This window comes from Panthera leo, chromosome C2 (assembly GCF_018350215.1).
Source record: "Panthera leo isolate Ple1 chromosome C2, P.leo_Ple1_pat1.1, whole genome shotgun sequence".
NCBI lineage: Eukaryota > Metazoa > Chordata > Mammalia > Carnivora > Felidae > Panthera > Panthera leo.
This window is the reverse complement of record NC_056687.1, coordinates 14,542,372-14,568,506: the sequence shown is the minus strand read 5'-3', so window position 1 is coordinate 14,568,506 and position 26,135 is coordinate 14,542,372. Positions and strand designations below refer to the sequence as shown.

General features: G+C 38.0%; 2 protein-coding genes across 2 annotated transcripts; one reads left to right on the top strand and one right to left on the bottom strand.

The window, feature by feature from the left end:
• Positions 1 to 5,822: 5,822 nt before the first annotated feature.
• On the bottom strand, positions 5,823 to 6,338 carry LOC122198646 (keratin-associated protein 13-1-like). Its single transcript, XM_042903348.1, has one exon. It carries the CDS (start codon positions 6,327 to 6,329, stop codon positions 5,823 to 5,825), a length of 507 nt encoding a protein of 168 aa, XP_042759282.1. The 5' UTR covers positions 6,330 to 6,338.
• Positions 6,339 to 9,850: 3,512 nt separating this feature from the next.
• On the top strand, positions 9,851 to 10,315 carry LOC122198778 (keratin-associated protein 15-1). The gene has a single exon (XM_042903565.1). The coding sequence runs from the start codon at positions 9,863 to 9,865 to the stop codon at positions 10,313 to 10,315; it is 453 nt and encodes a 150-aa protein (XP_042759499.1). The 5' UTR covers positions 9,851 to 9,862.
• Positions 10,316 to 26,135: the final 15,820 nt, after the last annotated feature.

Genomic DNA, 26,135 nt, shown 5'->3' with positions numbered 1-26,135 from the left:
AGGTGAAAGAATCAGAGAGGAAAATCTCATTAAGGGACATATTTTTAGTTGTTATTACAGTGGGCAGTGGGGACCCAATCTTCCTGGGGCTTTTTAGAAATGTATAGAATGACTCTTGGAATTGTCTACGCCGGGATCTGATCGATAGGTGGAAGCATTTATTCAATAGCTCCCATCTCTACCATTGGTTCGAGATTGTCCCAGATGTGTGTTAACTTCCTAGAACTTTATTCATTGTGAAAAGAAGGATTCACCGTGAGCTCCATTTGTTTTCCTGGCTGTAACCTCAGAGAAGCCCAGGTCAAGAACGAAAGATGTGCTGTGTTCGGCAGGGGAGGAACTGTCTGGGCAAAGAGGGTTGAAGTCTGCATGAAATTGTTCACCATATCTGTGCCTGGATCCGAGCGAGAGAATGAGGATATAATGGAGGACACGAGAGGTATCAGATATACCACTTCCATTTAATGTTCAAACATCCCTGTGAGAAAGATAAACATTGTCTTATAGACCTTTCCAGAGATAAGGGAATAAAAACTCCAAAGGATTAGAAGCTTGCCGAAGTTTATAAATCAAAGATCTAGCAGAATTTGATCTCCTGAAGCTATTTTATTGTTCTTTTCTGATTTTTTTTAATATGCAACCCCTTATTTCACCAGAGTACCTCTGTACCTCACCTCAGTACCTCTTGTGCTACAGAAATTGTTTTATATGAACAGACTTCAACTCCTATGGCATCTTGTTTCATTAGCCTCATGAGCGATATGCATAATAAAGAGTAAAACTGAAAATAAATTTAGAGTTTAGAAGAAGAACCTGTGGGAAGGATGAGCTAATTTCTTTTAAAAATATGTGTATTAACTATAATACCTAATAATACACTGAGAGAGAAATATTTGATTTCCTCTCAGGAAGATATCACTAGAAATCCTGAGTGCTCTGACAATTCAGTTTAATTACCATTATTAGTGTCACATCATATGATGTTCCCTTCCTCAATACCCAACGCTATGAACACTTAAATAGTTAAAAAAGAACAAAAAAATAAGCTCCCTTACATCTCACTTGGTATATTCAAGTTCAATACCAGCAGCTAAAAACTGGAGATAATTAGCTTCTTGTTGAAAATTAGGGGCGCCTGGGTGGCTCAGTGGGTTAAACGTCCAACTTCAGCTCAGGTCATGATCTCGCGGTCCGTGATCTCGAGCCCCGCGTCGGGCTCTGTGCTGACAGCTCAGAGCCTGGAGCCTGTTTCAGATTCTGTGTCTCCCTCTCTTTCTCTCTGACCCTCCCCCATTCATGCTCTGTCTCTCTCTGTCTCAAAAATAAATAAACATTAAAAAAAATTAAAAAAAAAAGAAAATTAAAAAGATAAAATAAATAAGAAGAGGAAGATAATTCTTATGCAACTTGACAGATTTCTTATCTTCCCTTCAAATTCCCCAACGCAAATCCTGTCACCCCCTAGAAACTTTTCTCTGAAATTAAAAAAAATAAAATCACCAAACTCTTGTGACATCTCCCAGATACTATAAACTGTATTCCCATCTTGGTGAGTCAGGTTGAAGGAGACAATCTGAGAAAAATCACGGGAAAGTCCTTGAGTAGAGAAAACTATATTATAGATGCAGAAATAGCATAGGTGTAGGAAAAAAAAAAAAAGATTTAGAATCCAGCATGGCAGAGTACTTAACCCAAGCAAGAAACAAAAGAAAATTCTTTGTGTGTGCTTTGTCATGTAAAAATAACATACTAATAACCTTAAAACCAGCAACACAAAAGCACAAAGATAATTAATAATACAACAGAGGTTACAGATGAGGTGAGGAAAAGCATTGATTGCCGAACTAACCTGCTGTGGGTACATATGTGACTGCTTTTAAAGTTTTTAAACTACTGCTTCCAGTTTGATTAGCAAGAAACTGAAGCTTTTTTGGATACAATTAGGAGTCATTTGTTTACAGTACTTACAACTATTGCTTCTCCAAAGGAATCTTACTCATCTTTGCCATGATGTTGCCCTTCACCATATTTGTATTTTTTATTATTACTGAGGCAACAACCAATGATTTTAGCTTCAGGGTTGAATTATTTTTTTTTTTAATTTTTTTTAAGTTTATTTATTGTTGAGACAGAGAAAGACAGAGCATGAACGGGGGAGAGTCAGAGAGAGAGGGAGACACAGAATCAGAAGCAGACTCCAGGCTCTGAGCCATCAGCCCAGAGCCCGACGTGGGGCTCAAACTCACAGACCGCGAGATCTTGACCTGAGGTGAAGTCGGACGCTTAACCGACTGAGCCACCCAGGCGCCCCAGGGTTGAACTCTTTAAATGGCTTCACATTAACATGGTCAAATAGAGCATCATGAATTTTCGATAGCTTTACATCCTTGGTTTCTTCACATGGTGTTGGGAGAACATTTTACTCTCACTCTTCAGGTTCTTCGGCTGGTCTAATAATTAAATTGATATGAAACAAATGAACAAGAGTAAAACAAACACAACTCTAATGGAAGAGCACATCAACAGCTATTGCTTTTGCGTGTGTGTTCTTTTCGAATGCACGAGAAAACTTAGGGTTTAACATGCGTGAAGATCATTAGCATAGTTATTCGACCTAAATAAAAATGTATGTATCCGAGTGATATGTTAACACATCTTTTGCAACTGCTAATGATAATCATCTTTGGAAGCATTTGGTGATGCAGATTTGCCAGCAAGAACTCTAATATAGAATGAAAATAGAGTCTTACTCAAGCCCCAATTAGGACAGCTGCCCGGAAAACACAATCTTCACTGGAAAGAAAGTGCTCCTGAGAATGAACAGTCTTTACAGGGTTAGGTACTTTTTTACAATCTTGGACAAGTTCAAAAAAATTATAGATTGACAAATAGGTAGAAATCATGAGTTGTAAAATGAAGGAATGCAGGAAGTAGGAGCAATGATCGATATCTTAAGGACAAGATGGTTTTCCTTAAGGCTCCTCATTCACAAAGTAGGTATACAATGCATTATGGCGGCCATCAATCAGGCTTTTGGTTTGAAAAAAGTTAATGTACAGTCAGGCTGACTTAGAAATAAGTCTAAGATGGCTTCCCTTGTATATCAGGCCTTTAGAGAATTTTTCTCTCCTCACATTATCATAAAAACTACCTTTGGGCACCTGGTTGGCTCAGTAGAAAGAGCATGTGACTCTTGATCTCGGGGTCATGAGTTTGAGTCCCACGTTGGGTGCAGAGATTATTTAAATAAAAATATAAATAAACTTGGAAAAAACTTGTACTTTGAAGTAGCTACGGATGCTTCTTCAGCAAAATTGTCTCTAACTTTTCATGTGGTCAGTGCCATTGCTGACCTCCATAGTGGATAGTAAATAGTTTCAAATTATGGTTCAGATTATATATTGACCGTCAACTGCTTTAATAACAGAAATTCTGTATTTACCTTTTTCATTGCATATGAACTTTTCATTTGAGTAATTGCTCCCGAGAATAAAATTTTGCAAAGTTTAAAGAAGAAAATGTTTCCAAACAAAACTAATAGCTGCAGATTTAACTAATATAATATGCGGTCAAACGACGGCAGCAAGGGCATGTAAATTATTCTTTATATGTGGTGTGGCAGCCTCAAGTGCATGCTCATATTTCATATACAGCTAATCAGTAATTCTCAAATTTCTCACTAACTCCACCCACTGGTAACACGATATATTGTATTACAGGTTGTGCACCATCAAGAGAGCCAAAGCAGTCTGACCAGGTTAGAAAAACAAATGACCCTCCACCAAGATTTGAATGTGTGAGCTGTCCTACCATTTGTATCGGAGTGTAATTGTTTCTCAGCGATCCCTTGGCACACTGTCTTCGAAAGAAAAACAATAATCCGATTTTATTCAAAAAGGGTGAACAACGGAAGGATAAGTAAAGGCTTGTCTTCTTTCCGATTTAACATTGGTTAAAGCAAAGACTCTGTTCACTGTATATGCATCTTATACCCTACTAGATGAAAGCATGACCAAAGTAAAGTGGAGGCCTCTCAAACCTATCTCACTTATGTTAATTCAATGATCACTCATAAGTAAAAACTCTAAGACCATGAAAAAATGAGACTGGATGCTAAGCCAGACAGAATAAACCAAGACATACGGTTACCCTGTGGGTAAGAATTTAGCTCTCTGTGCCTTCAGTAACATTGCCCTTGACTGAGAGGGTAAAAATCTGGGACAGAGGTGCTGATTCGAAGGTTGTCATCTGCCCGGATGTTTGGCTGAATGCTGAAACAGAATATTTGCATTGGCTTTGGGTTTTGTTTTGTCCTTGGTGTTTTCCAATGAGTGTTATCAACCAAACAACCGCAAAGCAGGAGCATGTTGGGACTTCACCAAACTTACAGGACTGACTCTGCTGTGCTTACCTACTAATAAATATTGGAATGTGTTAGATATTTAATTTAGAGACTTGGTCTTTTTTTCCCATTATTATTAAAATTTTATTTTAATTCCATTGTAGTTAACACACAGTGCTATATTAGTTTCAGATGTACAATGTAGTGATTCAACACTTGAGACTTGATTTCTTCTATGTCAGCAGAATGGGGTTAATGGAAGCCTCACCAAATCTAATTCACTAACGTCTAACTTACTACTGGAGAACTTCAGTCCACTTTCTCTTATATTTTAGGATACAGTTATTAGAGTAATCTTCTTTCTAAAATTATGTAGTATGTTTAATATCCTTTACAATTTATAATTATTCTGCATAAAAACATTGAAATTTCTCACTCCATACAGAACAAAAGGCCACAATTGTTTGTTTTCTTAAAAATATATGTCTAGGGGCACCTGGGTGGCTCAGTCAGTTGAGAGTCCGACTTCGACTCAGGTCATGATCTTACGGTCTGTGGGTTCGAGCCCCGCGTCGGGCTTTGTGCTGACAGCTCAGAGCCTGGAGCCTGCTTCAGATCCTGTGTCTCCCTCTCTCTCTGCCCCTCCCTCATTCTCACTTTGTCTCACTCTGTCTCTCAAAAATAAATAAATGTAAAAAAATTTTCAATAAAAAATATATGTCTAGATTTTATCATGTGAAGATATGGAGTAGACATTAAAGATGAAATCATTTCTTTCAAACCAAAAAGACAGTTGATGATTTGACTTAAAAAAATGTTTATTTATTTATTTTGACAGAGAGAGAGAGAGCATGAGAGAAGGCGAGGGGCAGAGAGAGAGGGAGAGAGAATCCCAAGCAGGCTCTGCACTGTCTGCATAGAGCCTGACATGGGGCTGGAACTCACACCCTGTGAGACCATGACCCAAGCTGAAATCAAGAGTCTGATGCTTACTCAAGCCATCCAGGTGCCCTGATGACTTTACTGGCTAAAATAAAAAAAATTTTAAATGATAAACACAAATATCAGAAATATCCATTCAGATGTTTAAAAGTAGTTTTGAAGACACAGAGTAAACAAATAATATGAAAATCTTATATGTGAAGGTCATATAATATATTTTTATTTAAACTTATATTTTTCCATTTTGTAAAATTTGAAACAAATGCACTAGAAGAAATAACTAGTTGATATTAAGAAAGAAACATGCCTCAGTACTACATCTATATAACTACAAGAAAACTGCTTCAACATCTTTCTTCAATGAATGTATTTTCCAATTACTGGAACTCAAGTTATTTCTAATCCATAATAGGTAACAGTATAAGTCAAATTTGTAAGCTAATGATAGGACAGGAGATCAATAGGTCGCATGGATCTTGATATAGTAGTTATTGCGTTAAATTTCTAGACATAGGAGGTATTATGTTCAACCATAAGATTAGTAGAAGCCAGATCCACAGGTTGGTTGGTAAAAAGCAGACTGGCAACTTCTAGAAGAGAAGGACATTGGACGATAAAAGCTCGATCTACAACTCAGGGATGAAAAAGCATTGGGACCACACCCCATTGATTGGAAACCACTGGATCCAAAGCCCAGAAAGGGAGAGCCATAACCAAAAGATTGAAAGCCATTGGAGCCAAAGTCCAGAGACCCAGAATACATTGTCTGGCAGGGGCTGTAGAACATGGAGGTCCTTGGTCGGTAGCAGGACGTCTGGCAGGGGCTGGACACCAGGTAGGATGTCCGGAAGCCGGTGGGGTCACAGCAGGTCTCCTGACAACCACTGTAGAGAGAGGAGCCCAGCTGGCACCTGCTGGGAGAGTGGAGATTAGTGCTGAAGAACAGGTTGTTGGGGTAGAGAGATCCACAGGAAGATCCTGGGTAGCGCAGGAACCCCCCAAGGGACTGAGAGGAGATGTTTCCAGAGCAGCAGTTGTGGGACATGGTGACAGGAGATGTGCTTTACAGCAAGATTCTGAGTTTGAATGTCACATCTTGGACTGGGGCATTTATATACCCTTATCATTGGGTGTGCCGTTTGCATGACACATAAAAACAGGTTACCTTCTGCTTTTAATTGAATTGAAAAGATCATCATAATCAAACGCATGTAGTTTTTGTGGTTTTACAACTGGAAAGCACAGTAATGTTTGTGGCTTGGAATTCAGGTAATAGCATTGAATCTTCAAAGCTATTAGTCATCTTCCTCTACCAAAGGTCACCCAGCAGATCACTCAGAGAACTGCTTTAGAGGTAGACAGTGTCTGGGAGGAGGAAAGCTGGCTTAATTAAAAATAATTGATACCCCTTTCACAATCTGCCTCAAATTGTTGCCATCTGGATGGCAAAGTTGCTAACTAACTGATCTATTCATAGTCATTTCTTTTAAACAAAAACATACATTGATTGTTGCCAAGCAAGTTTCCTTAATGAATGGTGCCATCAGGAAGCACCAATGGTAATATGCAAGATGTATGAGGATTTTTTAAAAGTCAGATCTCAATTTGAATGGCTTCAGTGAAATATTAACCGAGATACCCTTATTTCAGGGAATTGAGGAATTCAGGGTTTGCTTAAAGTGTATGAAAACTAGTAAGAGTCAATCTTGGGGGCGCCTGGGTGGTTCAGTCAGTTGAATGTCGGACTCTTGATTTCAGCTCAGGTCATGATCTCACAGTTCATAGGATCGAGCCCTGTGTCAGGCTCTGCACTGGCAGCATGGAGCCTGCTTGGGATTCTCTCTCTCTCTCTCTCTCTCTCTCTCTCTCTCTCTGTCTCTCTGTCCTCCCCCACCTGCTCCCTCTCTCTCTTTCTAAATAAACTTAAATATATATATATATATATATATATATATATATATATATATGTATATATCAATCTTAGTTTTTCTTTCTTGTGTGTGTATGTGTGTGTTTACTGCGGTATAAATTAAATATTATAAATTGCTTTATGCTATTTTGGAATGTTAGAGGTGATTCATCTAGGATTGCTGAAAAAGCATTAAAAAACCAAAACGTGGCAAAAATGCCCAATGTATTTCTATCTTTAATCAGAAGTAGTGTTGATCATTAAAAAAAAAAAAAAAAAACTCCCCAGACTCTGGAAAATGTTCTTGTTCTAAAGAAAGTTTATAAGGTAATTGCCTTGAAGTATTGGACCAAAGGAGCCATCTTAAGGAGATTCTTCCTTGCCTCAGAAAGCAACATACATCACTTTGACTTAAATTGTTTTCAGGTGTTTCTGACAAGCATTACAAAATTTCTAAAATAATGGTCATATTTTTTCTTGTTCTATGACTCATATTCCACCTCAATGTAGTAGGGTAATGAAGATTGATACCTTGAGGAAGTAGAGAGATTGAGAAAGTTTATCTTCCTGTGGCTTCTGTGCTGTTTGATTTGTTCATTTCACCGTAGAGCATTTCCTTTCCACTTCTGAACAAAAGTGTTGGAGTGCAAAAACCTCCATTTTGTGGAGGTAAGAATGTAAAAAAAAATCCCTAATACCTGACTTATAGAATATTCTTCCCCAGAAACAGCTTATATAAGAGCAGATGACATCCAAACAAGCAAGCAAATTCGATTTAGGTGAGTTGAATACACGGATGTTTTGGTGTTCCATATTTTTGTTTTTGTTTTTATTTTTGTTTTTGAGACAGAGAGAGAAAGATTGTCAGCGGGGGAGAGGGGCAGATGGAGAGAGAGAGTCTTAAGAGGTCTCCACGCTCAGCATAGGGCCTGCCACAAGGCTCATTCTCACAACTCTGGGATCATGACCTGAGCTGAAATCAAGAGTTGGATGCTCAACTGACTGAGTCACCCAGGCACCCCAATGTTCAATATTTTATACACAAATAAAATAGGAAGGTTTGGAATATAGTAGAATGCTTTCTGCTATTCATAATTAAGAAACCTAATAAATAAGATTTGCTTATTTTAGAAAGAGGACAAACTATGTTGGGTAATATATGAAACATTCTTGAAAACCAATTCATCTACTCAAAAAGTTCAGACCCATGAAGTCTACAATTTGGAAGGGAGTTTAACAATTATCTCCAGTCCTCTACCAGGTTGGAATCCCATTGACAACATCCTGATAAGCTATTCCCAGTGCCCTCAAGATGGAAATCTCATTACCTACAACAGTGGCTTGTCTTAGATTTTTAGCTGAATCTTACATTAAAGCTTCCACCTAGTAATCTCAGTTCTTTCTAGAATGAGTCTCAGCTCATTTCCACTGGACAACATTTCAATTTTTGAAGATGGGCATCCTAGGAGGTTTGCCCATTCCCACAGGATATTTTAAGCCATTTCCTGTAACCATGCACTACTCCACTTGCAGTCAATGATGACCTTGGCCGGAGAGTCTAGAAAGATACTAATGATACTAATTCTCTGGGCAGAATCAAAGGCATTCATTCTGAATTTCACATTATCGTCTTTTCTGATTTCCCCCACCCCATTTCAATTTATAAAAGTCATTTGTAACTATGAATTCTTCAAACATTTGTTATTTCTTTGAAGTCTACATAGCGTAGACACTTTCCTAATTTCTTGATTTCCTTTACCTTCTATAGTAAAATTCCCACCCTATGAGAGGAAACTGTGAGACTAAAAGACCCATTTTTTTTATGTGTAGTGCTTATTCTTTCATTTTCAATCACATCAACACCACCAAAAAATTACTTAAACTTTATAGGGATGAAGAGTTTTTGACAATTTATCGGTGACTCTAACAGGAAGCAAGTCAACTTCAGGGCAAGGATTCCCCGACTTCAGTATTTTTACAATGTAATCTTCAAAGTACTCCTGCAGATATTAGACCCTCTGTTTTTAAATCAAATACTTATACACACAAAAGCAGCTTGGGCACTTGTGTTGTAGGAAAACCAAAATCCAAATGTGTAGGATATTCATTCAGCTTTTCCATCAATTAGGAGTGCATAGGGGTTTATTTCTTCTATAAGGGCCACAAGATTTGGGAGAGGGAACAGAGAGTACGGATTTTGTTGTTGTTGTTGTTCTCAATTGGGTTCCTAAACTTGGAACAAAATAAATATCCCCTCCAGCCTACAAAGCACTTTTTTGAGAACTTTAAACATGGCAAATTTCTGACTGTGTTACCCATTCGATACAATATCTTGAGGGGTAGATGAATAAAACACCAATCTTAAAGGGACACTTACCATACAATTACATTCATCCACCCAGACCAGGTGAATGAGAGGTGACATTTTTACCTCATGAACAATCGCTTTGAAAAACTAATGAGATTCTTTCATTTAAAAGTCTTTGTTCATAAAAAAGGGCTTTGATGGTTAATGGATTTCATTTTGACTGGAGCCTAATTAAGCATTCTTATTAAAAAGGGCACATGCTACTACCCCATTGCTAGGGTATATAATAAGGTTCCAGTAGAAGGTAACAGTCACACTCACCAAACCTCTCTGCAACTCAGCTGAACTCAGAACCCCCAACATGCACTACAACCGCAGTTCTGGAAGCTTCTCCTCCAGCTCTCTTGGAGGTTACCTGGGGCACCCCGTTTCCACCTATGACTCTTTCTACCCCAGCAATGCAGTCTACTCTCCCAGCACCTGCCAGCTGGGCTCCTCTCTCTTTGGTGGCTGCCAGGAGACCTACTGTGAGCCCACCAGCTGCTGGACATCCTGTACTGGGGCCAGATCCTACCAGACATCTTGCTTCCGTCCAAAGAATTCCATCTTCTTCGGACCCTGCCAAACAAATTACACTGGATCTCTGGGATGTGGAAACATTGGCCTTGGGTCTTTTGGTTATGGGAGCGCTGGTTTCCAATCTCTGGGCTGTGGGTCCAGCTTCTGTCGTCCAACTTATTTTTCTTCCAGGAGTTGCCAGTCAACTTGTAACCAACCAGCTTTTAGCTCTCGCTTTTTTAGGTCAGCTTACTGAATATCCCCCATTATCTCACGGTTATGTTCGTACCTTATGAAATGTTAACATGCAGCTTGTCCAATATCTGCAATCACCGACCATCTCCTTCAGCAGGACTTGCCGTCACAGTCCTCCCAGAAGTATGTGATTCACTGTGGACAAAGTGACCTTTTTTTCTAAATCAGACATATGAGATATATGTTGAAGTTTCATTCTTATGTCAATGCCCAGAATCCCTTCTGTTACTTTCTTTCTAAGATTTTTCTCTTATTGTTATCTTAGAATTCTTTCACTTAAATTTCAAATAGAATTGGCATTTAAACAATTTTTAACGTTTATTTATTTTTGAGAGAGAGAGAGACAGAGTGTGAGCCGAGGAGGTACAGAGAGAGAGGATGACACAGAGCTCGAAGCAGGCTCAGGCTCTGAGCTGTCAGCACAGAGCCCGATGCGGGACTCGAACTCACAGACTCATGGACCATGAGATCACGACCCGAGCCGAAGTCAGCTGCCCAACCGACTGAGCCACCCAGTCATCCCTAGAATTGGCATTTAAAATAAACTTTTTTTCTACCATGAATTATGGCATTCCATTTTTTTTATTCATATGGTACATGGTATTGAATGCATCACGCACCTTTGACTGTCTTCATTAGGAAAGCATCTTTTTGTTTTGTTTTGTATTATCTGTTTCATATGACATAAGTTACTCAATAGGAAATGAGAAATTTAAAGCACAATTCAAATACATGTCATATATTGCATGTTAAAAGGTTTATTTCCCCTGGTAGGTGGATTTGTTCATCTGATTGCTTTAGAGAATTATTTTAGTTAGGCATTCGTTGGAAAAATATTTATTGATTTCTGATTATAGACAAGACATTGTTCTGAACAAAGGCCTAAATTCCCTGCCTTCATGAAGTTCACACACATACAATTCTAACTCACCATCATGTAGCAAGTGCAGTAATGGAGACAAAAAAATTTAAGTTTCAATAGTAATAAAACAAAAATGATTTCAAAAAAAAATGAGTAAATCACACAAAACTCATTACTGACAATCCAAAGAGTAAGTTACCACTTCATATAAAAAAATAAACAAATCTTGGGGTGTCTGGGTGGCTCAGTCAGTTAAGCGTCTGACTTCGGCTCAGGTCATGATCTCACAGTTCAGAGCCTAGAGCCTGCTTCAGATTCTGTGTCTTCTTCTCTCTCTGCCCCTACCTGGCTCATGCTCTATCTCTCTCTCAAAAACAAAAATTAACATTAAAAAATTAAAAAAAAAATAAACAAACCTGGTTGCTGATCCAATGTGTTAGTTGTAGTCCTTTGATAAATAGATGCCAAATAGGGTTTTCCCTAAAAGGGATTTATTGGTGGGGTGCCTAGCTGGCTCAGTTAAGCATCCGACTCTTGATTTCAGCTCAGGTCATGATCTCACAGTTCATGAAATGGAGTCCCAAGTCAGGCTCTGTGCTGACAGCATGGAGTCTGCATGGGATCCTCTCTCTCCTCTTTCACTGCCCCTCCCCCCCTCTCAAAAAAAATAATAATAATAAACATTAAACAAAATTAACTACCATGGTCTCTATTTTCTTGAAAATATGGGCTGACAGTACCTATCTCCTAAAATATATAGTTTAAATTCGTGCCCAAGACTTTAAGCAAGATTAAATTAAAATTTTACTTATAAAGAATCTTCCTCTCAGTTTATAAAATTATGTTCATAGTTTTTTAAGATCATTTTCTCAGATACTCATGTCTAATTTGTAAGAGAGATTTCTAGCAGTTTTGTGATGGCTCACTGGAATATTGAAACCTCTTAATACACATTTATGTGTATTCATAGGAATAATTTCCTTTCTGCTAATGATCACCCCACACTCTCCAGCATAGTACTACTAAAAACACAACTCAGGCCTAGCTCTGCACGTGAAACATATTAGGGCAGAGGGCAACGTTCGGAGAATTTATTTTCCACGATAAATGTTAATCTGTTTGCCCATCTTGTGCTATTTCGCATCATCATATTTCTCATGTTTGCTCTATTCGCTTACTTTGTCATGATCCACCCCCCCCCCTTTGGTCATGCCCTTCTCTTATCATTCTCTACCTTTTTGCTTTGTTTCTTGCACTTTAACCAAGCATTTACTGTCTCTGTGGTTTCCAGGGCTCTTGGCACTATTCACATTTGGGTTGGATCTTTGTTAGGATAGAGCTGTCTTGTGCGTCCTAAGATGTTTAGCAGCATCCCTGGCCTCTTCCACTAGATGCCAGTAGAACTGCCTCCCCCACCTTCCCCACACACACCATACTTCTGTTGTGGCAATTGCATATGTCTCCAGACCTTGCCAATTGTCCTCTGGAGGCAAAGTTATTCTTTTGTTTGGAACCTCTGATTTAGATGGGTATTTGGGACGTGAGCTGCTTGGGATAGTTCTTAACGGTGAACACTGGACCTATCACCCAATTGGGATGGAGATAGGACAGTGAAAATACAATATTGTATTGCTCCCTGCATGAATAAAGTATTACGGGTGAGGACTACTGAATAAATGCATGGATATTTCATAAATCTAAAATAATGTTGAGCTACTCACTTGGTAAATATTATTCCACTGTTGCAGATGAATGTGGTAATTGTGATGATGTTTATAATTTCAATGACTGGTTCACCCACAATTAGAGGGGGGAAATGGCACTTTTTGTGATGAACTTCTCGGTTCCAGAACATCTAAGTTGTCTGTTAGGATCACACCCGTTCTTTGATCATCCTAGACCTAGAAGAAATAGCAAGACTTAGATTACCTTTTTACTTTCTTTCAGGTAATTAAGACCAATTGAGACCAATTTCTGGTTTATGGACTCTGCTTTAATACCTTTGGGTATTCTGAGAGCATTCTTCAGTTGGTCTGACCCATTATGCACACTACACACACACACACACACACACACACACACAAAACAAAACAAAACACCTTCAATTCTTTTAGTATCTACCAGAAGTGATGGAGCTGATCATAAGCTACATTTCTTCATTTTGAAGCTTTGAAGCTGGTACCACGAGCTTTACTCTCTAAGTATCTCGACACCTCATTTCAGTTCATCATATGGGCACTTTACTGTCTATGAACTTCTTCAGGTGTGTCTACCAAATATTTCATGCTAACAAGCATCTACTCAAAGGGATTCATATTTCAAATACAAGAAGACAAGCTCATTAAATAAATATTTATTTGTCCCTGCTATATGCCAGGGTTTATGCTAGGTCTTGGAGGGTGCAAGTTTAAGCAACAGTGTAATGGAATTGACACGCAGCCATCAACAACATTACAAACTAACTATAACTGTAGTTAGACTGACATAATCTCATGAGAAAAGAAGTGAAGATCGGAGGACTTTTTCCAGAAATGTAAAGCTCAGGTTGGGACTTAGAGGATAATGCATTTGGACAGGCAGAGCAAAATCACAGGAAAGAAAATAGGACAAGTTCAACGTGCAAAGCACTTGTTTGAGGAAGTTCAAGGGCCCTCCTTTTCCCTTTGCAAGTGGAAAAGAGCTTGAACCAGAAAGGTTATCTGGCCATGGATATCATGGTAACAAATTTATATTATGCTGCATAAGGAATTGGAGAACACTGGAAATTCCTGAGTAATAATTTTAGAATTTCCTTCTGTCACCTAAATTGAATATGCTTTGGGGGGATATAATTTAAAATGAGAACTTTAATTTGATTGTTTTAGTCAATATTTCATTTGCAATAGGATTTTTAGTTCACTTTTTCTTTTTTCATGTTTTGTTAGTAGAATCCTTCTGGTCAGGAAGGTACTGGAATTATTTTGTGGTTGTGGGCTATAACTTACTTTCCAACTCTTGCCAGCTTGTGTGAGAGGAGCCCTCATGACAGGGACGTTGTCTTCGACATAATTTGTTACTTTCAGGGTATTGTTTAATAAAATGTTAGCAATTGATCCATCCTTATACCTAAAAATAAAAATTAGCTATAAAAAATTGAAATCATTAGCCTATTCACTTTTATGTTATTGCTAAAAGCAGTGGTCAAAATTTTGTGGGCTTTTATTTTTAATAATGCATGCTATAACAATATATTCTTATAACCCATGAAGCAACATAAAGAGTTGTGTTGGGTATCTGGTTTTGTTTGTTTGTTCGTTTGTTTGCTTGTTTGTCTGTTTTTTTTAAGACATGTGAAGTACGAAGGAGTTTATTTGTCTCTAATCACACAGTTAGTAGTATATTATAAACTCAGTTCTACTTTTAAAACTCTATTTATTTTAAAACCATATAACCCACTACAAGGAGTAAAATAAATAAAAGAGTACGCATCCTGAGAACGGTGAACTGTCACAATCTTCTAGGTACTAAAGTAGTATATATTTTACTTATTAACATTATCTAAGCATTTGACATCAAGGAAATACTGAGCAGTACTTTTTCAAAGATCTTAGATATTGGAGTATTTAGTTATTAGCATTTTGTGCCATTAATAAATTGCATTTCTACAAATTTAGTCTCTGGAAAAGGCAAATGAATGCTAAAAAAAATATTCTACAAGGATGTGGCAGGATATATGATGAAGTATTTAAGAATATTTATTTGAGGGGTACCTGGGTGGCTCAGTCAGTTAAGCGTCCAACTTTGGCTCAGGTCATGATCTCGTGGTTTGTGGATTCGAGCCCCACATCAGGCTCTGTGTAGACAGCTCAGAGCCTGGAGCCTGCTTCGGATTCTGTGTCTCCCTCTCTCTCTGCCCCTCCCCTGTTTGCACTCTCTCTCTCAAAAATAAATACACAATAAAAAATTTTTTAAGAAGAATATTTATTTGGATAAGTAGAGCACAAATGGAGGAATGATAATAATAAAAAAGAAATAGTGTGGAGAAGTAGATGATATTGCATGCAGTTGAAGAGAAATCCCACCTAGATTTACATCCTGTGCGAAGACAGGAGTGTTCATGCAGAAGATGTAAGCAAAGAGCAGCTTTTCTTGTATAAGATACACTGCATTCTCTATAAACCCATTTGGCTACCACATTCTCATAACTACTAAAGTAGAGATTTCTAACTATTATGATATTGACTTAAGTAATTGGATTTTACATAATTGTACAGGGAACACAAAAAGAACCAGCAAGAAAATTAAGAATAGGGAACATTTTAATTTTCCTCTTTCATATGTCATGCTCAGAATATTTTTGCTGCATATTGAAACAGAGTAATGGAAGTCTATAATGATAAATCTAAATTGCTCAAGCTCATACTACCGGGCTGCTGTGAAGCTGTGGTCAATTAATTGTAAATTCATTTCATTTCCTTAAAATATGCCAATTTTGTACAGAGTCTATTATGAGAAATTAGGATTTATTTAGTTTTTCCACTGTTCCTCTCAATCCTCAAAGATACCCTATATTTCAATGGGTATATATAACTATTCATTACTTCTTTATATTTTTTATTCTGTTGCATATACAACCATTTTTTATTTCTTGTTTTCTTTCTTTAATTTCTTTTTTTAATTTACATCCAAGTTAGTTAGCATATAGTGCAACAACGATTTCAGGAGTAGATTCCTAATGCCTCTTACCCATTTAGCCCATCCCCCTCCCACAACCTCTCCAGTAACCCTCTGTTTGATCTCCATATTTAAGAGTCTCTTATGATTTGTCCCCCTCCCTGTTTTTATATTGTTTTTGCTTCCATTCCCTTATGTTCATCGTTTTGTACCTTAAAGTCCTCATATGAGTGAAGTCATACACAACCATTTTATGTACACAACCATGTTGTATTTGATATACATAATGGGATCTATTAAAAATAAAACTTGACATGAGCTCTATTAAGAAGAAAAATGTTTTCCTTTTTTAAAAGTGTTTTCTAAAACCACTAAGACCAAGTAACTGAAGAGAGTGAAAGAGACAAAGAGACAAAGACAGACAGAGAGTATTTATTGAAAGGCTGAGATCCTGAGCACCCTATGAGCTGGGATGTGATAGAAAGATGACTTAAGATCCCATTTCTTAGTTTCCACACATTCTTGAGAAATCTAACTGTTTTCCTTCCATTTTTTAAATGTTTTTATTTATTTTTGAGAGAGAGAGCTCGCTTGTGCATGTGCAAAGGGCGAGGAAGGGGAGGTCCAGACAGAGGAAGAGAGACAGAGAAAGAGGGAGACCAAGAATCCCAATCTACGCTGTCAGCATAGAGCCCAGTGCGGGGCTCAAACTCATCAACCGGGAGATCATGACCTGAAGCTGAAAGTTGGATGCTTAACCAACTGAGCCATCCAGGTGCCCCTGTTTTTCTTCCTTTTAAACTTAGTTATCACAGACGATTTTTTCTGGCATGCGAGCTGGTGAGTTTGGTGACTTACATATTTGCCTCAATTTCTTCATTTTTTACCATTGGATTAAATCATCTATTTGGCAGGATTAGTGTAGGGATTTAAAGAAGAAATTATGTGGGGCTCCTGGGTGGCTAGTGGGTTAAGTATTTGACTTCAGCTCAGGTCATGATCTTGCGGTTTGTGGGTTTGATCCCGCATCGGACTCTGGGCTGACAGCTCGGAGCCTGGAGCCTGTTTCAGATTCTGTGTCTGTGTGTCTCTCTCTGCCCCCTCCCCCGCTCGCACTCTGTCTCTGTCTCTCTCTCCAAAATAAATAAACGTTAAAAAATGTTTAAAACAAAACAGAAGACATTACGTAAAAACAAAACAAAAACAAAAAACAAAAAACAAAAAAAAAACACATGTTAACTAGTGGAAGGCAGCTGATAATCAATTCTTCCTGCTATTATTTTATTAGTTTTGATTTGCATGTCCTAAAACATGAAGATTTCATTAGAGGATAGTTAGCAAACATTTACTCAATGTCAACTGTGTGGCCGTCACTGCACTGCCCTTGGGTCTACAAAGATGAGAAGACAGTTCTTATCCTCAAACAAAATACAGGGCCGTTAAAAAAAAAAAAAACAAAAAACAACTAAAGTAGTAGAAAGAAAATCCCCATGTGTATTTAAGTACATTAGAAATAATAAGTTTTATCTTGCTAAGGAAGAAAATAGTTTTCAAATAGTGTACAATTCAAATGGACACTTTGAGTAGGAATTTTATTATTTCTCCTTCTATGTATGTGAATCTTTAAAAATGTATCCGGGACAACTCTTCTCTCAGAATGTCCACACCATCCCTGACACAGCCGGCCTCACCATGCAGTTGGGCAATGCGCCCAAAGGAAGATTCTCACAGAGCAGAGGCTTTCCAATTTGTGTCATCCTGTCCCATACTGAGAAACAGATGTTACTTCACAATCTATGCACTTCTCTCCCTCTTCCCCTCTTTCAAAAACCAAACTTTCAGAAAAAAAAAAGTGTATAAGGCGACGGTAACATTTTCTGTCCCCTCTCATCCCATCCCAACCCATTTTATTCTATTATTTCTCATTGAAACAAGTACTGATGAACCATCAATAAATAGATTTCATGACCCACTAATGATACAAGACTCACATATTGGAAGCTTTTGCAATTGAGATTATCCACATGGGAGTTATTAAAGCAGCAAATTCCATGCCTTCCTGCTCAAAATCATCTCAAAAAATTATATTTCTTTATATAATAGCCCACTGTCTCTCCCCCAGTAAGTGGAACAAAATTCCTATTAAACCATGGTTCAAACACAGGTCACTAGATGGCCACTGAAGAAATTTTAGATTGCTGGACACTTTTAGTGAGATGAAATTGCAGACCTTGGACGGGGAGATAATTGAGGACAAAATCAGGGTCTCTGCCCTAAAAGGGATAAAAAAACAATTAGGAAAGTATATTGATGCAAGTTTAAATAAATGTTTTTTTTTAAATAACCCACATATATCTCTGCTTGTATTAGTGATCCAAGAAAGATATTAATTGAGTAGATACTCAAGTTGAGGTCTTTCAAATAATACTCAACAAAGTTTAACGTTTACATAGTGTTTTATTGTTTATATGGTACTTTAGCACATACACATTATCTTATGAGAACCATCTATTGTATTATAGAAGATATTTACTACCTTCACAAAGATAATGCATTATAATTTCCTCATAATGGAAGCCTTGCAGGTTACTAATACCCATGACTACAAGACTTCTCAAAAGAGAGCCAGGCCACTGACCAGTTTCAGGGGACCAGTTTCTCCACATGGTGGGATATCAGAGGTTTTCATAACTTAATGGTGGAACCCAGGGGATCCTCTGCTCAGATGATAGAACCCACTCCGATAATCCCAAGATCTGTTCTTTGCCAAGGATGGGGGAAGGAGAAAGTCTTGGATGGAAATACAGGGAACTAGCACAACACTGATACCAGTGGCATCGCTGAAAGAATCATGACAGTCACTGTGGAATTGGAAACTATCTTGAAAGGTACCGGAAAAACAGGAGATAAAGTGGCTTGGATAGGAAGACTTCAGGAGAGAAGCTAAAGGGAGCCCCCGTGGCCCTGACTGAAGCTTCCAGAATGACAGTTGATAGTGGCTGTGATGAATTTGTTTTTAGAAAAGTGGTCTGAGAGGCACCTGAGTGGATCAGTAGGTTGAGCATCTGACTTCAGCTCAGGTCATGATCTCACGGTTCTTGGCTTTAAGCCCTACGTCTGGATCTGTGCTGAATTTGTCAAAAATAAATAAACATTTGAAAAAATTTAAAAAATTTAAGAAAAGAAAGTAGTCTGAGATAGAGTCTATCACCTGGTATTCTCACCCATAAAAGGTTATTAGTGAGTGTGACGTCTAAATATGATGATTTGGATGAATCTATCACAGTAATGAAATTTCTGGCAGGAATATGTCCCATGAATTAACATTTAGTGGAATTTACTACAAGTTGGTGGTGAAGAAAATCTATTTGTATGTTATAAATCTTATAAAATACTTCATTTTTTGAAATCTTTTATCTTTTTAAAGAAATAGTTCAACATAATTTCAGCTATTAATACCCAAACACTGAATTAGAGTCCATGGCTAAGCATCTAGTACAACCAGAGTTAACTGGGTGCCTAAAAAGTAGGCCTTTAAAAATACTCTGATAATACAGCTTTATGAGAAGAAAAACTATAAACTAGCTGCCACCCACCTTTCTTGAAAACCTTTAAAGAATATCACATGTATTCAAAGGAACTGTGAGAAACCAAAAGAATTAAAAGTCAATACCTCTCACCGTGAAGATAGTAGAACCTGATGGCAGGTGGGTCAGAAGGGACTTCCACATCGATCAACCTATCAGTCAACACCCTTTGACCCATTGTGTCAGTCAAGTGCTGGGTACAGAGTGGTGAATGAGGCAGATGGGTATATACCTAGAAGTGGGATTTCTAGATCATATGGTGGTCCTATTTTTAATTTTTTGAGGAACCTCCATACTGTTTTCCATAGTGGTTGTACCAATTTACATCCCCACCAACAGTGTACAAGTCTTCTCTGTTCCCATATTTTCATCAAAACTTATTATCTGTTGTATTTATGTATTTGTTTGTTTATTTATTTATTTTGAGAGAGAGACAGACAGACAAAGAGAGTGAGTGTCCTCACACAAGAGGGGGGAGGGCAGAGAAAGAAAATCCCAAGCAGGTTACACACTGTCAGGGCAAAGCCTAATGCAGGGCTCGATCTCATGAACCATGAGATCATGACCTTAACTGAAACTTAAAATTGGATGTTTAACTGACTGAGCCATGCAGGTGACCCATTATCTGTTGTCTTTTTTAAAAAAAAAATTTATTACATTTATTTATTTTTGAGAGACAGAGTGGAAGAGAGAGAGGGGCAGAGAGAGAGGGAGATACAGCCGAAGCAGGCTCCAGGCTCTGAGCCATCAACACAGAGCCCAATGCGGGGCTTGAACCCACAGACCATGAGATCATGACCTGAGCTGAAGTTGGACACTTAAATGACTGAGCCACTCAGACACCCCTGTTGTCTTTTTGGTAAAAGTCTCCTTAACAGGTGTGAGGGTGATATCTCATTGTACGTTTGACTGCCATTTCCTGATGAGGAGTTATGTTGAGCACCTTTTCATATATCAGTTGACTCTTTGTATGCATTCTTCAGAAAAAAAATGTCATTTATATCCTTAGTAGACTCTAGTTACTATTTAGTGAATTTGGATAAATAAATGAGATGAGTCAGTCAAGAAAGCCAAAGCCACAACGGTTGATTCATCTAAAATATTGATAATGGAAAAGAGCAAATTATTAAAGTCATTTCTGTTTTCTTAGCAATCTACAGCCTCATTTGGAATTAGTTTTACAGAAAAATCTAGGTGAGAGATCACTGTATCCATAAATAATCTGTAAGAATCCACCATTTCAGAAGCATAAAACCACAATCAGGAGTGCAGCCTGTCTTTGAAGAATCAGGGGATGTTTGAAGAAATCCATTATATTTTTCACCATTTGCCCTATCAACTAACCCTGGAACTAATTTTTACAAAAAGTACTCTAGTTTTATTTTATTTAAAAAAAAATTGTGGTAGAGTTGAAATACCATGTTACATTCGATTCAGGTATACAACATAGAGGTTCAACTTCTGTATGTGTTATGCTACGCTCACCACAAATGTAGTGACAATCCATCATCATACAATGCTATTACAATACCATTGGCTGCATTCCTTATGCTGTACCTTTTACTCCCGTGACTTATCTATTCCAGGACTGGAAGCCTGTATCTCCAGCTCCCCTTTATCCACTTTGCCCATCCTCCAACCCCCTTCTTCTGGCAACCATCAGCTTGTTCTCCGTATTTATAGGTCTGATTCTGCTTTTTGATTGTTTACTTATTCATTTGTTTTTCAGACTCCATAAATGAGCGAAACTGTATGGTATTTGTCTTTATCAGTCTGGATTTATTTCACTTTACATAGTATCCTGTAGGTCCATCCATGTTGTCACAAATGGCAAGATCTCATCCTTTTCTGTGGTTCCACAATGTTCTTGCGTGTGTGTGTGTGTGTGTGTGTGTGTGTGTGTGACCACATCTTCCCTATCCATTCATCTATCAGTGGACACTTAGGTTATTCCCATATCTTGGCTACTGTAAATAAAGCTGCAATAAACATAGGGGTGGATATATGTTTCCAAATTAACATTTTTATGTTCTTTGCATAAATACCTAGTAGTGGAATTTCTGGATCATTCAGTGTTTCTATTTTTAATTTTTGAGGAACCGCTGTACTTTTTTCCTCAGTGTTTGTACCAATTTACATTCCCATCTTACACCTGTCAGAATGGCTAAAATCAGAAAGACCAGAAACAGCAAGTGCTGACAAGGTTGTGGAGAAAAAGGAATCCTCAAGAACTACACTAGTTTTAATCTAATACATTGGGAAGTCACATCCTATGCCACTGGACCTTCCTCTCGTTCTTTAAGAAAGAAAGAGACACTGCTTTTTTTATTGTTTTAATGTTTTTATTTATTTTTGAGACAGAGAGAGAGACAGAGCATGGCAGGGAGGGGCAGAGAGAGAGGGATACACAGAATCCGAACCAGGCTCCAGGCTCTGAGCTGTCAGCACAGAGCCCGACACGGGGCTTGAACTCAGACGTGAGATCATGACCTGAGCCGAAGTTGGACGCCCAACTGACTGAGCCACCCAGGCGCCCGAGACACTGTTTTTATATTACCAGATCCCTGAGTAATTGCCAATAACCATAGATGTAACCAGAATATTTTACCTCATACTCTGGAAAATAATTTGAAAGAAAACGCCATTGTTGTTGAAAACTCCCAAGAACCATCATGGTAAAATCTATCAACTTGTAACAACAATAACCACAGCAAAGCGGTGTAGAGTTGGATACGTAGATCTATGGGGACAGAGAATAAGTGAACAGAAACTGATGACGTCTGCTTGCTACGGCCCCTTTCCCTGCTTTCGTTCTAGTTACACGGTCCAGCCCAATTGTTTGCCTCTGTGGCTCTTTACTACACATAAACTCTATATTTGATGTTTGCTCATCTTTAATGTCTGCTCATTCTTTAATATGTGTATATATATGTGTGTGTATATATATATATATATATATATACACACACATATATTTGTTTAATTTTATTAAATAAATTTAATTTATTATTTAATAAATTTTATTAAAATTCTATTCTACATGTATTTAACATTATTAAAATAAATATATATATTTACTTAATGTATATAATAAAATATATTTATTTATTTATATGAGAGAAAGAGAGAGCAGGGGAGAGTGGCAGAGGGAGAGAATCTCAAACAGGCTCTGCACTGAGTGTGGACACAGAACTAGATCCCACGACCCTGGAATCATGACCTGAGCCAAATTCAAGAGTAGGACGCTCAACTGACTGAACCGCCCAGGTGCCCTGTATCTGCTCACTCTTTCCTGGCCACCACCATGCCCCCTCTGCTGAAGTTCTAGGTGAGTGGTCACCGATGCCGTACTAATCATCCAACTCAGTAGTTTCTTCTCATTCCCTAAATGTCCCTGCCCTTTCTGAACTGCATGCCTTGGGGCCATTTTATCACTCTCTACTTGAAACTCTCTTCAACTTTGAACTGTTTGTGAGAATGTTTATCTGATGCTGCACCACCTTGGATTTTTCATCGTGCATCTCGCCTTAGGCCCCATTTCCTTTTATCCAGTCCTCAGATGTGGGCACCCTTCAGGGTAGAGTAACCAAGCCCTCTTGTTTATGCTCCATAATCCCTCCCAGGATGACTGCATCTACTTTCATATTTTTCACTACCAATTTTGCAGATAATTTTAAAACATGAATTTGAAATTGTAACTATTCTTCCAGAGAGTCCTGAATGGCAGCTCATCCCAGGCCTCTCTTACCATACATATCAACCATCAATATTTCCAGTGTAGCTTGTTAAAATTTGACCTCATGGTTATATCTCCTTATTGCTTTTAATATAAACCATTATTTCAATCACCATGACTCCAAATCTTGGTGTTGGTTTTATTTTTATCTTTCTCCTAACCGACATGACCAATAAGATTAACCTATGCCTCTAGAATGTTCCACATCGCTGCTGTTTCTTTCCACTTCCACACTCCTATTTTACCGTCTTGTGCAGGCCTTTGTGACCCTCCTGTGAAGTAACATTGCAACAAATTTCCCATGTCTGATTTCTTTCCATACAAATCTAGTCTTTGCTTTGGATAAAACAATTGGATCGATAAAACAGAATTGAATACTAAAACAGAGTTGTCTTCTTAAAACAGTTTAGATAATATAATTTCTCCTGTTAAAGACATTCAGTGGTTTGCCAATGAGGATAACAGTGGTCCCAGTGCTGGGACATAGGACACCTACTTCACCCCAGAAGCCCAAACATTGTGGGCTAAATTGGACCTGCTTCACTTATTCAGTCGGCTATTCGGCCATTCAGTTATTGAGAACCCCTGCATACCAATGACTGCTCTGTGTTTTGTTCCACTGACATGTATTGATTGTGCCCGTATTTCTTCTTCTTCTTTTTTTTAACCTGCACAAGCTTCAAGATCTTAAAATAGAGAGGTTAAAAGGTAACTTGCTACTCCGTTTTTTCTTTTTCTTTTAATCTTGTAAGGCACATCCTGGCTCCAACAGGGCAACAACCTCCTGAAGGAAACCTAGATACGTTCCTTTCCACCCTGGGGTAGGTCCTCTGTTTGCCTGCAGTTCACCACTTCTTTTGAAACTGACCACTATCATGATTAGAATTTTTCAGTGAACTTGCACTACTTTCTGTCTTAAAGTTCAAAAGGTATGAAATAGTTCTTGAACACTAGTTTCCATTAAAAGTGAACAAAGATTCTGAGAGCGCTCTAAGTTTTAAAAAAAAATACAAAAGGTCGTGTTCCCTAGTGAAAGAAGGCTATTTCAACATATTGAATACGCTAAGTGTATCTGTGTGAAAACCTAACGTAACAATCCATTTTTAACTTTTTGAGAAACTTCACGCTATTTTCCAGAGTGGCTGCACCATTTTGTATTCCCACCAACAAAGAGTGCAAGAGGGTTCCTCTTTCCTCACATCCTCGCCAATACCTGTTATTTCTTGTGTTGCTAAATTTAGCCATTCTGACAGGTGTGAGGCAGTATCTCATCATGGTTTTGATTTGTATTTCCCACTATGAGTGATTTTGAGCATCGTTTCATGTGTGCACTCAAAAGATACAGATTTGAAGACGTACACGCACCCCAATATTTAGAGCGGCACTATCGACAATAGCCAAACTATGGAGAGAGCCCAAATGTCCATCAACAGATGAATGGATAAAGATGTGATACACACACACACACACACACACACACATACACACACACACTGGAGTATTACTCAGCCATGAAAAAAGAATGAAATATTCCCATTTGCAATTGCATGGATGGAGCTAGAATGTATTATGCTAAGCGAAATAAGTCGGTCAGAAAAAGAAAAATACCATATGTTTTCACTCATATGTGGAATTTAAGAAACAAGACAGATGAGTATAGGGGACAGGGGATAAAAGAGAGAGAGGGAAACGAACCATAATAGATCCTTAAAGATAGAGAACAAACTGAAAGTTGATGGAGGCAGGTGAGTAGGAGACAGACTAGATGGGTGATGGGTATGAAGGAGGCCACCTGTTGTAATGAGTATTGGGTGTTGTGTGTAAATAAATGATGAATCACTGCATTCTACTCCTGAAACCAATATGCAGTGTATGCTAACTAACTAGAATTTAAATAAAAAATTTGAAAAGAAAACAAAAACAAAAGCAAATGCAACCTAAGGTAGTGTTTGAAATGCAATGTCCTGAGTCCTTCCGGGTAGCTGTCTTATACTCATTTACATAAACTGCTGGGCTCTCACTGTTGTGTGACTAGAGTCTGTTCTTTGCATGAAGCATCTTACCTAATTCTTACAACTCTTTGTGGTAGGTACCCCAAGTCAGAGAAAAATCAATAACATGCCCAAGGATACATGCCTAATGACTTTTAAAGCCAGGACTTAGGTCTGTCTGATTTTCATTCGGTACTGTTCTTTCACAGAAGAATCTTCAATATAGTCCCAACCTGCTTTTGCAGATTCATTTCTTACCACACTCCCAGTTGTTCATTAATGTCCTATCAACGCCGTGCTTTGATACACCTTTGTTTTTGTTTGGGATATTGCTCTGTTTTTATATGTTGAAATGCTGGACATTCAGCCTGCTCACACTTTCACCCTCTCTGAGGAATCCCTCTGCTTGATAACATGGTACTTACCATTTTTCTCTGGTATCATGACCACTCATGCATGTTTATTTCCTACCGTTTGAGTATTACCTTCATTAAAAATCTAATACAACATCCAGCCTAGTTTTTTTCTAATCATATACTAGATATTCCATTAGTTTTTATTGCATCGTACTTATAATTAGAAAAGGCTTCCCCGTCAAACAATGTTTTAGACACTGATGCCTATAATATTACTCTCATTGTCAACTTTCTAGCCATTAACAGGTATGGAAATACTCTGACATAGTAATCATTTTCTTTGTCATCTAATACTTCTCTAAGAGATAGTAGATGATGTTCTGGTGAGGCCGGGATGGACATCACATGGGAGTACCTACTTAGTTCGTAACAGATGTTCCATAAAATGTGAATTATTGCATAAGGAAATAAATATCATAACTTCATGTGTAAGCATCACTAGTCCAGCAATGATAGCGGGGTCAAAAAGAACTTAGGCCTTTATCCAATTCTCTCACCCTTTCACTAAAGGAATAGGGATATGGTATATTCATGGAGGTGACTTTCTGAAAACTCAACAATTGGCTTTCCCTTATG

Excerpts from the sequence above, each read along its gene's own strand:
- LOC122198646 (XM_042903348.1), bottom strand. The coding sequence starts at position 6,329 with ATGTCCCACAACTGCTGCTCTGGAAACATCTCCTCTCAGTCCCTTGGG.
- LOC122198778 (XM_042903565.1), top strand. The coding sequence starts at position 9,863 with ATGCACTACAACCGCAGTTCTGGAAGCTTCTCCTCCAGCTCTCTTGGA.